At 43.4% G+C, this 14,705-nt stretch overlaps 1 protein-coding gene across 5 annotated transcripts in view; it reads left to right on the top strand.

The window, feature by feature from the left end:
* The window catches only part of GRM5 (glutamate metabotropic receptor 5), a 279,818-nt gene that overhangs the window by 257,340 nt on the left and 7,773 nt on the right, over positions 1–14,705 (top strand). For 2 of the 5 annotated variants that reach the window (XM_032219956.1, XM_032219955.1), the window contains exon 8: positions 1,104–1,199. The exons of 2 other annotated variants lie outside the window; for them this stretch is intronic. In XM_032219956.1, the coding sequence (XP_032075847.1) occupies positions 1,104–1,199 (96 nt within the window). The remainder of the gene's footprint in view (positions 1–1,103; positions 1,200–14,705) is intronic. One more of the 5 variants, XM_032219958.1, reaches the window with a different exon arrangement.

Raw genomic sequence — 14,705 nt, 5'->3', positions numbered from 1 at the left:
TGATCTTATTGTACGGTTGAAACTTCCAGCTGCACGCCAAGGTGTGCCATCAAATGTACTCCTACTAGAAAAAAACCCTTGTACAAGGACCTGGAGATGCTGTGCCTTTTTCAGCTCCATGGGGTTTTTTTTCTCCTTGGACTTTTCTTCCAGTTCCCTTTACCCACCTTCATGTGGTTTCCACCCTTAGAAGACTGGAGACTAAGGGGTCCTTGGTGCTCTCTGTGCTTGGTAGTTTTCTTGCAGACGTTTCATTAGCCATACTAGGTAACATTGAGATAGCAGGCTGAACCAGAGTAGGCCTCAAGCCTGAACCAAACTGTTCATATATAGAAATTGCAAACGTTCGCTTTTAGAAGTCTGCACATAAAAACTGCTGAAGCAAAGGTCTCTATTTTAATGTATCCGCTGGCTTGACTGTAAAATCTGTCTGGAAGGACACAATTTACTTCTCCAAATGTATGCTACAGATGACACTTGGCTGGCCATGTAGTATTACTTCCTGTAGACATAATATTGCTGTAACTCAAGGGCAAATCATGAGGGGTGTATCCAAGAAACTAACAGATGGCTTAGCTAAAAGCTAAAAACTATACAATGAATTTCCTGATGTCATTCGGAGTTCAGGCCTTTGTCTCCGAACTTGCGCAATAAACTATTCCTTCCCTGAAGAGCTGGCTTGCATGTCCTGTTTTTTCTACAACAACATCATCAGTGCTAGAAGGAAGCGTAACAACAGCCTAATCAAGGAACCTCTAAGAAAATCCTCACCAACACTGACAGGCAAGCCAGCTTCTATATAAACAGAGAGGAAACCCAACTCCTTTCTATGTCACACTGATGTTGTTACCTAGTTGGGCAATGAAAGGTCCACAAGAAAACAACCAACATCAAAAACCCAAGGGCCCCGAGCTACAAATATTCTCCTTTACTGAGGCTGGAGACTGTGCCCCATTGCCCAGTATGGTCCTTGGAAGTGTGCCATGTTTTGCACATGCGCCTCTCTCTCGCCCTCTCTCTTGCACCCTTGCTACAGGACAGGAGAACGCCCACAATCATTTCTTTCTGTTTTTGTTGCTCCTGTCATTGTCATGCTTTGTTAGGTACAAAGACAGGAGGCTGGCCCAGCACAAGTCGGAAATAGAGTGTTTCACTCCAAAAGGGAGTATGGGAAATGGTGGGCGAGCGACCATGAGCAGGTAAGTAAAAGCATGAATGCCACCTTACCCCTTCCGAGGGTCAAGGGGCTTTGTCTGTCAGAGGAGGATTGTCCGGGCGGGAAACATTGCAGCCCACCTCCTCAATGTCTGATCGTCGTCGTCCAATCTGTGCGATGTATCTCTAGATCAGTGTTTCTCAACCTTGGCAACTTGAAGATGTCCGGACTTCAACTCCCAGAATTCCCCAGCCAGCGAATGCTGGCTGGGGAATTCTGGGAGTTGAAGTCCGGACATCTTCAAGTTGCCAAGGTTGAGAAACACTGATCTAGATGATTTGTGTTGTTGGTTTAGGGTTGCAAAATAAGTTCGGCTTCTTGTTTGGTCTGTAACAGCAGCTCCATTTGCAGGAGAAGGTTCTAAGTGCCAAGAGCAGGGGTGTCAAATTAGCGGCCCCTGGGCCAGATACATCATGTACAGGACATGCCCACCCTGGCTCCACAAAGGAAAAAAAAGTCATGATGCGTCACGTGACGTGGTCGAGTTTGATACCCATGGCCTAGAACAGTGGTCGTCAACCTGGTCCCTACCGCCCACTAGCAATAGCAGTTAGACTTATATACCGCTTCATAGGGCTTTCAGTCCTCTCTAAGCGGTTTACAGAGTCAGCATATCGCCCCCAACAGTCTGGGTCCTCATTTTACCCACCTCGGAAGGATGGAAGGCTGAGTCAACCTTGAGCCGGTGAGATTTGAACAGCCGAATTGCAGAACTGCGGTCAGCTGAAGTGGTCTGCAGTACTGCACCCTAACCACTGCGCCGCCTTGGCTCAAACTAGTGGGAGTTCCAGCTTTCATGGTGGGCGGTACGGGTTTTGTCCGATACTGTAGCACTTTCCTTTTCAAAATTTAATTGACTTCCCTACTTTATAAATCACCATTACTGTGGAAACGTTGGGCGGTTAAAAATTTATACTACTAACAGAGATACAAAAGTGGGCGGTAGGTATAAAAAGGTTGACTACCCCTGGCCTGGAGAATGGAAACAATCCTGTAAGGCAGACTGGAGAAAGGTGGGGTTGTGAGAAAGCTGAATTATTCACTGAGTAGGAGGCATGGGAACATTGCAGCTCACCTTCTCAATGTGTGATCATCATCACCCAACCTGTGCAGTATAGTTTTGTGTCGTCCGATCTCCAATCAGGGTTGTAAAACCAGTTTGGCTTCTTGTGTAGCCTGTGACAGCAGCTTCATTTGCAACAGAAGGTCCTAAGTACCTGGAGAATGGAAACGATCCTTTAAGTCAGACTGGAGAAATGCGGGGTTGTGAGAAAGCTGGAAGTTTTTCTAGGTAGCCTGAACCTGGGCCGCGTCAAAGTGAGTGAGGCCTGGATTTCCCACTGTTTTCCTGTTTGACAGGGTTTTGATATTATCATGATATTGAAGCTATGATAAGGATCCAGGGGTACCCACAAGATACGGCTTTAAAAAAAAATCAAGAGGGTAACCATGAAAGTAGAATTGAATTGAAGAATTGAAGATCTGTCATCTTGACTGTATCCTCCAGATCAGTGGTGGGTTTCAAAAATTGTTGGAACCTACTCTGTGGGTGTGGCCTCCTTTGTGGGAGTGGCTTGCCACCCATGTGACTGGATGGGAGTGGCTTGCCGCCCATGTGACCGGATATGAAATTATGAATTAGTACTTAGATCAATCCAAGCAGCTATTCAGAAACTCTGGCATTGAAGCGTGCAAGTTTTAAAGCTGTCAAGTTACAAGATCCTTGCTAGTGGTGGGTTTCAAAACATTTTGGAATCTCTTCTGTAGGTGTGGCCTGCTTTCCGGGTCCAGTGGTGGAACCTCTTCTAACCGGTTCGGTAGATTTGACGAACCGGTTTTACCGAATAGATGCGAATTGGTAAGAACCCACCTCTGCTCCAGATATACCTGTAAGGATTACATTATAAGTAGCCCTCCTCTTATGACCAGTGGCTTAGTGACCATTTGAAGTTACAACCAACCCCCCCCTCCCAAAAAAAAAGAAGACCTACAGTATAACCTAAATTCTGATGGTTGAACCTCCTTTGCCATCACGTGATTGAACTTTGAGTGATCAGTAACGCAGCACACTTCCTGGAAGAAAGGCATCCATAGGGAATCCACTGGTTTCCTTAATGACCAAAGAGTCACTTAGGAGCCAGAGACTCACTTAAGGATCACCACCAAAAAAAATATAAGATTGTTACAATTAACGACTATTACCTTCGATCATAATGGGCAAGCACCATTGCAGTTGAATGTTGAGGATTGCATGGATTGTTTTTGTCTATTTCCCACAGAGAAGATACTGGGGCAGGACAGATCCAAGTTAGCCCTTCTTGCTCTTCTACCTGTGGACCAGGAATATTTTTGTTAAAAAAAAATAATGGCTATTTGTCTCTGCAAAAGGGACTCTTTTGCTGTATGGAAATCACTTCATTCATTACTGGTTCGTTACTTGAATATGAGCCAGCAGTGTGCTGCAGCTACTTTAAAAAAAAGGCCAGGTTGCATTAACAGAGGGATGGAATCAAGATCGCATGAAATATTAATACCATTTTATAATGCCTTGGTAACAAAACCCACATTGGAATATTGCATCCAGTTTTGGTCACCGCAATATAAAAAAGATGTTCAGACTCTAGGAAGAGTGCAGAGAAGATGATTAGGTGACTGAAAGCTAAAACATATGAAGAACGGTTGCAAGAACTGAGTATAGCTAATCTAGAGAAAAAGGGATGTGGTGGCTCAGTGGCTAAGACTCTGAGTTTGTCCATTGGAAAGGTCAACAGTTTGGCAGTTCGAATCCCTAGTGTCGCGTAACGGAGTGAGCTCCCATTACTTGTCCCAGCTTCTGCCAACCTAGCAGTTCGAAAGCACGTAAAAAATGCTTGTAGAAGAATAGGGACCACCTTTGGTGGGAAGGTAGCAGCGTTCCATGCGCCTTCGGCATTTAGTCATGCCAGCCACATGACCACGGAGAAGTCTTCGGATAGCGCTGGCTCTTTGGCTTTGAAACGGAGATGAGCGCTGCTCCCTAGAGTCAGGAACAACTAGCACATATGCACGAGAGGAACCTTTACCTTTACCTTAATCTAGAGAAAAGAAGGAATAGGGATGACATGATAACAGTATTCCACGTTTGAGTGGCTGCCACAAAGAAGAGGGGGTCAACCTGTTCTCCAAAAGACTTAAAGTCAGGACAAGAAGCAATGGATGGAAACTAAAAGAGAGAAGCAACCTAGTACTAAGGAAGAATTTACTGTCAGGGAGAACAATTAATCGGTGGGACGACTTGCCTTCGGAAGTTGTGAGTGCTCCATCACTGGAGGTTTTTTAGGAAGAGATTGGACAACCATTTATCTAAAATGTTATATAGGGTCTCCTGCTTTGATCAAGGGGTTAGATAGAAGGTTCCACCACAAATGCGCACACAACAAAAGCGCGCCTGACTAAACCGCGATGTCTAAAGCGCGGTGACAAAACCGCGCGACGAATGAGCGACTAATTAGCCCTAAAGCGCACCGACAAAAGCGCGCCGACAGAAGCGCGCTGTAAAGTAACCCTAAACCTAACCCTAAACCTAACCCTAAACCTAACCCTAACCCTAAACCTAAACCTAAACCTAAATGTAAATCTTACCTTAAAGTAAATTGTGCTTCTGTCGGCGCGCTGTTGTCAGCGCGCTGTTGTCAGCGCGCTTTTGACATCGCGGTTTTAGCGCCGCGGTGTTGTCGGCACGCTTATGACGTTCGCGCTTTTGTCGGGTCACGAGATAGAAGGCCTCCAAGATCCCTTCCAACTCTGTTATTCTGGTTATTTTTCTATCAAAACCAAAGGCTCAAAAGTGGGGACTCTCCTGAAATATATTTGCCCTTGCAACAAAGGCAAAGAATGAATTGCAGCATTCCAAAAAGGTGAATTTGTTACCCATTTTCCACTCACTTTTCTTCTCCTGATCTTCCTCTGCACCCTTCATCCTCCTTCTCCTTCCTTTTTTCCTTTTTTTCCTTTACCAGCCAAAATGTCCTGTAGTGGTTTGATGAGAGCTTCTCAAGATACTTAGCTTTACTGAAAAATACTTAGATGTGTAATCTACCATGACAAGGAAAAAAAAAATCACACTTGAGGATTTCCAAGGGCACCTGCATAATCCACAAATCATCCCTAAATCTCTCCCACGGATAATGCTGGCAATCAGAGATAAAGCAGTTGTGTAGGTTGAATCAAACATAAGGACACTCACAGATTGCAGAGACATGCAGAAAATGTTGATCTTCTCCTCTTCACTGAGAGCAGCCAGAATGAATTCGACAAAATAGTTGTTGTGGCCCACCAGCGACCAGTGGAGTCGGACAGCGAAGAGGTTGGGGAGGAGCATGAGCCAGTCCTGGAGGCTGGGGAAGGCTGAGACGAGGGCTCTGCATCGGAGGCAGAGACAGGGCCGAGGGCATATGACAGTGATGAGGTGCCTACAGAGCTAGACAGCAGTGAGGCGGAGGAACAGCTGGAGCCTGTTCCCAGTGTGCGCATGCGCGGAGCTGCCAGAAGAAAAGAACAGCTCAGAAATCAGGGTCGACGAGAGTAAAGCCACAGGTTGAAGGCGATTGACCCCACCCATAGGAAATAAAAGAGGAGCGAAAGGGGAGTGGGCTTTTGCAGGAAACAATTCGTTCGTTCGTTCATTAGATTAGTTTCAGGAGTGTGAAGATCTGTCTCTGAATCTCAGAGACTCTGTGCCAAGTCTTTCCTTGCACAGCACCTCATTTGGGAAATATTTACATGGCAGCTTTCCAAGATAGATAAGGTCTGTGGTCATAAATACTCCTTTGAAAGACTGTTTGCCAGGCCTTTGCTGAATGTGAATGAGAGGAATTCACATTCGTTTAATAAAATGGGTTTTGTCAGGACCGGGAATCTGCCTTGTGCTTTTTGGGGAAGCCTAGGTCAGAACAATAGTTCCTTTTATAGTCCCGGCCTCCAGGATCCCATAAAGCTTCATCACAACAGATGTTTGCTACAAGCCAGGCTCTATTCCGGTCCCCCAAAAATGGGACCAAGAAAGACAAATAAATTTAAGCAATAGCTCATAGAATCTCTACAGGTAATCAATGGCGTACAACAATTCATTTGGTGGCTGTGCGAAGATACGACGACATTGAAAAAAGGGACTTATGACCATTTTTCACACAACTGTTGCAGCATCCTCATAGTCACGTGAGCAAAATTCAGCTGCTGGGCATCTGACTCATATTTATGACGGTTGCAGAGTCCCGTTTGTGTGTGTGTGTGTGTGTGTGTGTGTGTGTGTGTGTGTGTGTGTGTGTGTGAGATCCCCTTTTGTGAGTTTCTGATATGCAAAGCCAACAGGGAAGCTAGATTTATTTAACAACCTAACAACTGCAGTGATTCACTTAACAACTGGGGCAAGAAAGGTCGTAAAATGGGGCAAAATGCACTTAATGAGTGTCTCACTTAACAACAGAAATTCTGGACTCCTTTGCGGTTGTACACTGAGGACTGCTTGTAGGGAGTTAAAACCCAATTAGATGCCAAGCTAAACAAAACTGATTGGTTTGGGGATACTCTTTGTTTCAGTTAAAATCTGCACAGTTCCCCCAGCCTTGGCACCACAAAATCCTCTAAAACTCAACAATATTTTAGAGCTTGGCCAAATGATCAGGAAAATTTGGAGTTTGGGATCACAGTTGATTGCGACTTCCCAAAATAAAAAGAATCAACAGCCTTTTAAAGGGTTTATTAAAATGTTTACCAGATCAAATTGAACAAAATTCGTGTCTCCTATTTTTGAATCCGAAGGATCCTTCAGCGATGACGTCTCAGCTCTCCGAGATGTCAGTTTTATCACTGTTACCTTTTTTGCCCCCGTCTTCGTTGGCCAGTGATGTCAACAAGCCTTGATCTCATTCACACATCTGCTTGGTATTGATTGCCCATGCTTGTTTGTTTTTTCATTCTCTTGATGTTTCACAGAGCCGCCCCTCCCCTCCTTTTGTTACTGCTGTGTCTGCTTTGAACGTCAACTGAAATTGATCTATTCTGTAAAAAGCAATTTCAGATGAAGGAGAAGAAGCAAATTGATGGGGAGGAAAAAGGTACATGCAAATATCAATTACGCATGTGCCATTTTTATGCCATAGAAAATAGGGTGGGTTGTTTTTTCCTCATCCAATTTTTTCCCCCTCATCTTGTATCCTGTTTCCCAGGGGTGGGTTCCGTCAGAGACTACCACGGTTCACTCAGGGACACGGTGCATACACAGCATGTGCGCATGCGCAGTAAAACTAAAATTGCTCCGTGCATGCAGCGAAGCAAAAAAACAGATGGCGGCACCTTAGGGCATGGCAGGCCGTCGAACCATTACAGGTTTGGTCAAACCAGTCCGAACCGGTAGGAACCCGCCACTGCTGTTTCCCCAAAAATAAGACCTCCCTGGATAATAAGCCCAATCGGGCTTTTGAGCACATGCGCTAAAATAAGCCCTCCCCAAAAATAAGCCCTCCTCTAAAATATTTAAATGCATGCGCAGCCAGTCCCCGCCATTTCCTGGGGAGAATGGGGGAGATTGCCCCATGTGCCCCACATTCACCTGCTATCCACACGGAACAGCCTCACGGAGGCCACTCCCACAAATCCTAGTTCCCGCGCCCCTTCTCTTAGTGGCGGCTTCAAAAAGAGAGGCAGGCCGAGGGATGCTAGGGCTGGCAAGAGTGTGCCAGAAACAGAGACAGAACTTTTGGCCCTCTCTGGATCAGCTGATCTACGGGCCATGGGCCAAGGTTAAGGGGCTTCCTGCACCTCAGAAATAATAAGACCTCCCCGAAAATAAGGCCAAGCGCTTATTTTGGGAGTCAAAAGAAAAAAAGACCCTGTCTTATTTTTAGATTCTTTTGGTCATAATTTTTAGGTTCTTTTGGTCATAAAAGGGAGGGCTTTTTTTCTGAGGGAAAAATATACCACGTTTCCCCGAAAATAAGACAGGGTCTTATTTTCAGGGAAACATGGTATATTTTTCCCTCAGAAAAACAATCCTCCCTTTTATGACCAAAAGAACCTAGGAATTCCAGTTCAATAGACAGAAAATGTACCATCATACTGAATAAGTTGCATTAACTTAATAGACCAGAAATCTTATTATGAGTAGAATCTGAAGAATTCCTCTTAAAGATCACTTATTGTGATTAAAACAGGTGATTATTTCTTCCAAAGAATGTTGGTGTACGAATAAAAAAAGGAGAACTAATTGCAAAGTTTACCAGCTCAGAACACTGAGTATATAATCTTGCCAGGAAAGATTGCACCTTAGAAGTGTAGAAAGTCAGCACCTTACCCCCTAAAAAGAATGAAATATTTTGGGAAATATTAAAAAGGCAGAATATTATATTTCCCTAAAGGAGAAATGGAGAAACATGTTTTAGAGGCAGGAAGCAGCCCCTACTTTCTCTCAATAGCCCACAGCAGATGCCAGCACTTAAGGAGATAACAAGCTTATTGAATGAAGAAGCCAACTATCTAGATGGCTCTATTCATAAGCAAAGCAAACACTGCAGCAAAGTTTGATAGCTAACAACCGCAGAGTGATAGGATTAGAAGCAGCCCCTTGTCCAAGATCCAACACAGGATGAAAACCATTAGCCACAATAGAAATTGCCCAACACCCTTTCAGAACACAAATCCCTTCATTGCACACACACACACACACACACACACACACACACACACACACACCCTGAGTAAAGTTACAGAAACCTTGGAACAGAAAAATAATAAGCCAAAGGCTGATCAGGTTAGCTCAGACAAACACCTAGGATTTGCATTTCCTCTTTTGCCTATAGAGCCAGCTACGACCCCTACATGACCCCATAGGAATCTGACAACAGCCAATAGAATATTAAAGGACATGTCCTTGCACAGGAACAGGAAGCTCAAATACAAAGCCCAAGGAAGGCATAAAAACCCTACACTCTCAACTCCATTTTGTCAGCTGCCCAGGATGGTGGTTCTGCTTCATCAATAAATCTTTCTTTCCAATCAGTCTCCATGTTTCCGGTCACTTTCTCCCAGCTTGGAACTGAACCAGATGGATAGTTTCTTCCAATAGAAGCAACCTAGAACTAAGGTGGAATTTTTTTTGACTGCTAGAACAATAGGAATTGCCCAACAAGTCCTTTCATTGCATCAGCCAAACTTCAACCACACTTAGCTCAGACAAACTCCTAGGATTTGTACATGGCCCCATGGGAGTCTGACAACAGCCAATAGAATACATGTCCTTGCATAGGAACAGGAAGTTCAAGTGCAAACCCAAGAGAAGGTATAATTCCCACCCCCAACTCCATGTGGTCAGTTACCCAGAATCACACGTGGCTCTGCTTCATCATTAAACCATCTTTCCAATCAGCCTCCATGTTTCCAGTGACTTTCTCCCAGCTTGGAACTGAACCCAGATGGATATTTGTTTTCCAATAGAAGCAACCTAGAACTAACTGACAATTAGAACGATTAATCAGTGGAATGAGTTACCTCCAGAAGTTGTGGTTGCTCCAACCCTGGAAGTTTTTAAGAAGAGATTGGACAACCATTTGCCTGAAATGGTGTGGGGTGGTGTTGGACTAGAACAGTGGGTCTCAACCTTCCTAATGCCGCGACCCTTTAATACAGTTCCTCATGTTGTGGTGATCCCCAACCATAAAATTATTTTATGTTTTCTGTATTTATTTATTTTTTTGAAAATATGTGTTTTCCAATGGTCTTAGGCGACCCCTGTGAAAGAGTCATTCGACTCCCAGGTTGAGAACCACCGGTCTAGAAGACCTCCAAGATCCCTTCCAAATCTGTTATTCTGTTATTCTTATATGGTTCATAGATTGCATTAGAAAATTAACTCTGTAGAATGCCGCTTTTCATCCATGTACTGAAACAGTAAAAATGGACTGTAGTATTGCCAAGGGAATGACAGCCAACAATACCGTGTGAGGCTGAACCCTGAATCCTACTCATATTTTTAGATTAGCACTTGTGTTTTGCAAAAAAGTTGGCACAAAGAATGTTAGCTATCAGCTCTATATTCTATTTCCTTCAGATGGAGATGACATGGGAGATAAACGATATTTCTAATCATGTTTTGATAGGTTTTTTTTTTAAAAAAAACCCGCATCACGGATTTATCCAGGAAGTTAGTTGTTTGACTTCCCATGGCGACTGCCTGCAATTTTCCTGGCAAGATTTCTGAAGTAGTTTGCCATTGCCTCCTTCCGAGAGCTTAGAGAGAATGGCTGGCCCAAAACTCCCCTGGCTGGCTTTGTGCTTAAGGCAGGACTAGAACTCACTGTCTCCCATTTCTAGCCTAGGATCTGATCACTACGCCTAACTAACTCTCTAGTGGTAGGTGTCTAGCTCAAATTACTTATATTCAAGATAATGCTGTATGTCGCTTGTGGATTGTGAATGAACATTTGTGTGTGTGTGTGTGTGTGTGTGTGTGTGTGTGTTTATAGAGTTTATCATTGTTGTCTTTTAATACAGCGTTTCCCAACCTTGGCAACTTGAAGATGTCCGGACTTCAACTCTCAGAATTCCCCAGCCAGCATTCACTGGCTGGGGAATTCTGGGAGTTGAAGTCCGGACATCTTCAAGTTGCCAAGGTTGGGAAACCCTGTTTTAATAACCCCATAATGCCTTGCGGGATGGAATCTGGACAACTGAATGGAGCTCGGTGTCTGCTGGCCAGATGCCTTTCCTGTCGCCAATGCTGGGTTTTGCTCAGTAGATGTATTCTCATTGTGCCCAGAGAGAGAAATATCTACCTCTACCTAGGATCGAACCCACAGCCTCCTGATTGTGAGGCGAGAGCTCCACCTCTAGGCACACTACACCACTGTGTGTTTATACAGTCTATGTGAATTATTAATTTCTTATTTGTTGCATTTAATTAAGTCAGTAATTTCATGCCCAAATCATAGCAGGGCTATTGAGACGTCTACGTTTTGACAACCTCATAAAACATTACCATTGCATAATTGATTTTATGCGATAGAAGCAAAAGCTATTAATGGGGAGCTGACGACTGATTGTTTTTTTTCCGAATATAAAAGTGCCTTGCAAAAGAGATCAGGAACAAAAAAAAAACACATTCTCTCTTTTGTCCAACATCTTCCATTTTGCATTTGTTCCGTTTCTTTTTCTTTGAAGAAAAACTGACACATAAAATCATCTTTTCCAGCATCAACAGTTGCTGCACTGCAAATTATATATATATATATACATACATATACATATACATATACATCAGGGGTGGGTTTCTCGCCCCGTTCCAACCGGTTCGGTTGGAACGAGGCCGGCGGCGTCCTCGCGCATGCGCGCACTGCGCGTGTGCACGCGCGTGCCGCGTGCATGCGTACTAGCGTCTGTGCGATGCTCCAGCTGCTCCTGGAGGATCGCGCAGGCGCTGTATGCGTCCTGCGCATGCGTGGAAGCGCAGAATTTGGCAAAACCGGGTAAGGAGCGGGCGCGCGGGCGCGGGGGGGGGGGGGCTTCGCCGTTCCCGGAAGTTACTTACTTCCGGGTTCGGCGACCAACCGGATCGCAGGGACCGCCACAAACTGGTTGAAACCCACCCCTGATATACATATACATATACATATACATATACATATACATATACATATACATATACATATACATATACATATACATATACATATACATATACACATACATACATACATACATACATACATACATACATATATATATATATATATTATGCATGCACACACATACATACAAACACACACACACACACAATATGTATGTATGTATGTACGTACATATGTATGTATGTATGTATGTGTATATTAGGGCCAGAAGGTTAGATTCTAATTGTTCAGCCTATCCAAGGAGTAACTTAACTTATTTCTTCCACAAGGTCATTTTTAAGGACACCTCCAGTAATTTTACTTCCTGAAGCCTAAGAAGCAATTTGACAATGATTCTTGATAATTTTGAAAGTTCTGACAAATCTAAAGGCTAAGAATCACAGCTGGGGCCTGAAACATTGCTACTCTTACCTCCATAAAAACAGTCCAAATTTCACACAAAAAGAGAGGAAAAATAGTTTGTTTTTCATAGGCTTCTGTTCATTTCTTATTCTTAGCCCCATGTCATTCTTAACCTCCACCCCACAAAAAATAAAACGGGAGGGGGGAGAATATTTCCAAAGATGCTTGCTCTCTCCTCCTCCATCCTTCTCCTTCTCCTTCTCTTCCTCCTTCTCTTTTTCCTCTCCTTCCTCCTCTCCTCTTCTATCATCATCCTGTCCTCCTCTTCCTCCTCCTCCTCCTCCTCCTTCTCCTCCTTTCTTCCTCCTCTTCCTTCTCTTCCTCTTCCTCCTTCTCTTCCTTTTCCTTCTCTTCTTCCTTTTCTTCCTCCCCTTCCGCTTCCTCTTCTCCATCCTCCTTCTCTTCCTCCTCTTCTTCTTCCTCCCCTCCCTCTTCTCTTCTATCATCATCCTTTTCCTCCTTCCTCCTCCTCCTTCTTTAGGATTTAGGATTTAGGATTTTATTGTCATTTATAGGCCGCCCTTTTCCCTGAGGGGACTCAGGGCGGCTTACAATTCGTGGGAAGGGAGTGCAAGACAGAACATGAAATAATATGTGAATAAAAATAAAAACAATAAAAGACAACATTCATTCAGCATTCGGGTGGGGCGGATAAAAATCTTATCCCCAGGCCTTCTTTTCCTTCTCCCCCTCCTTCTCTTCCTCCTCCTTCTTTTCCTCCTTCTCCCCCTCTTCCTCCTTCCTCCTTCTCCTCCTTCTCTTCCTTTTCCTCTTCCTTTTCTTCCTCCCCTTCTGCCTCCTCTCCTCCACCCTCCTTCTCTTCCTCTTCTTCCTCCTCCTATTCCTTTTCTTCCTCTTCCTTTCTCCATTCTCCTCCTCCTCCCTTCTTAATTTACCAGGGAAATTGCTACCTTGCTGAAAACAGCCCACCAGTAATTGAAGTGCTTTGTCACATAAAATGTCATCTAACACACTGCTCCTTTTTATGGCGCTGCCTGTTTAGATGGCTTGTTCACCTACACCGGCTAATTTATTAGGAGTGTCCCTGTACATTTGCCCCTGATGGAGGGCGAAATCTTCCTTAGCACTTGACACTCGGTTTCAGAGATGCTTTTTTTAATTCATTCTGAATCTTAGAAATGCCTCTGCCCACAGACAGATTAATCTTGGGCCGTACTGAGCCCAACCCGTGTACAATTGCTTTCGTTTTTATTGCGGATCAGGGTTTCTTCATTGCGTCGATCTATCTTCACGCAAAGGTTTAAGCTGACTTTAACTTCTCTCGTCAACAATTGCAAAACACAGCCTTTAACTTGATTTACACCCTGCTCAAAGCACTCACTCATATGTGAGGTTTTCTTTTTCCTTTTTTTAAAAAAAGAATCTTATCCAGAGCTATTTGCTCTAGTGGGTTAGCCAGTAAATATTTTGCTTTAAGGAAGATTTTATGTCCAGGCAGCATTAATTTTAAAAAAAAAATATAAACTTCCTCAGTACTGCTTTGGGTTTTTCCAAAAGGAATCACAGACTCACCATTGTAATCTGTTTATTTACAAGATGAAGCTTTTCTTAAACAAGAAAGCAAGCGAATAACCACTGCAGTTATAATTTAATTTGCCTAAAATTGGATGGGTCAATTGCACTATAATGGTTTAGATAACATATTTAAAAGGTTGCTTTTCTTTTTGTCTCAAACTACATTCCAAGATGATGCACGCACACACACACACACACACACACACACAAACGCACATACATATACACACACCCAGATAGCCCTTGACTTACAACTGGTTGCTAGTTACGATCGACTTGAAATCAGGGACTTATGGCTTGGTTTTTGTTTTTTTTTAGTTTATGTTATAAGATACCAAAAAAAAAAAAAAATACAAAAGCAAATAGTAGGAAAAATAGGGAAGGAAAAAGTATGGAGAAGAAGGAGAAAAAAAGAAAGAAAAGGCATCTACTCCCAACCCCCTTTGATGCAGTAGAATAAAGGCATTAATGTCAAACCTCCACTTTTCACATTTACATAATGGTTTAAACTGGCAATTTCTATAACAACACATTTATCTAATCTGTAAACCCGCAATCCAAGTTTCATTCTTTTCCACGTCAAGCACAAAGTCCAGAAGTGGTTTCCAAGTAAAAATAAATGTATGTTTTTTTCTTTCATCAGAGCAGTCAATCTCTGCTAACTCCATCAACTTTTGCAGCCATTTGTTCATGGGGGGGATCGAAATATCCTTCCCTTTTTGTGCATAGAATAGTCAGGTTGCTGCCGTCAACATACATACATACAGACAGACAGACACAGACAGACAGACAGACAGACACACACACACACACACACACACACACACATATTATATACATATACATATACATATACATATATATATATACACACACACACACACACATATATA

The sequence above is a fragment of the Thamnophis elegans genome, chromosome 6, assembly GCF_009769535.1.
Source record: "Thamnophis elegans isolate rThaEle1 chromosome 6, rThaEle1.pri, whole genome shotgun sequence".
Classification (NCBI taxonomy): domain Eukaryota; kingdom Metazoa; phylum Chordata; class Lepidosauria; order Squamata; family Colubridae; genus Thamnophis; species Thamnophis elegans.
This window is presented reverse-complemented; position numbering and strand designations above follow the sequence as displayed.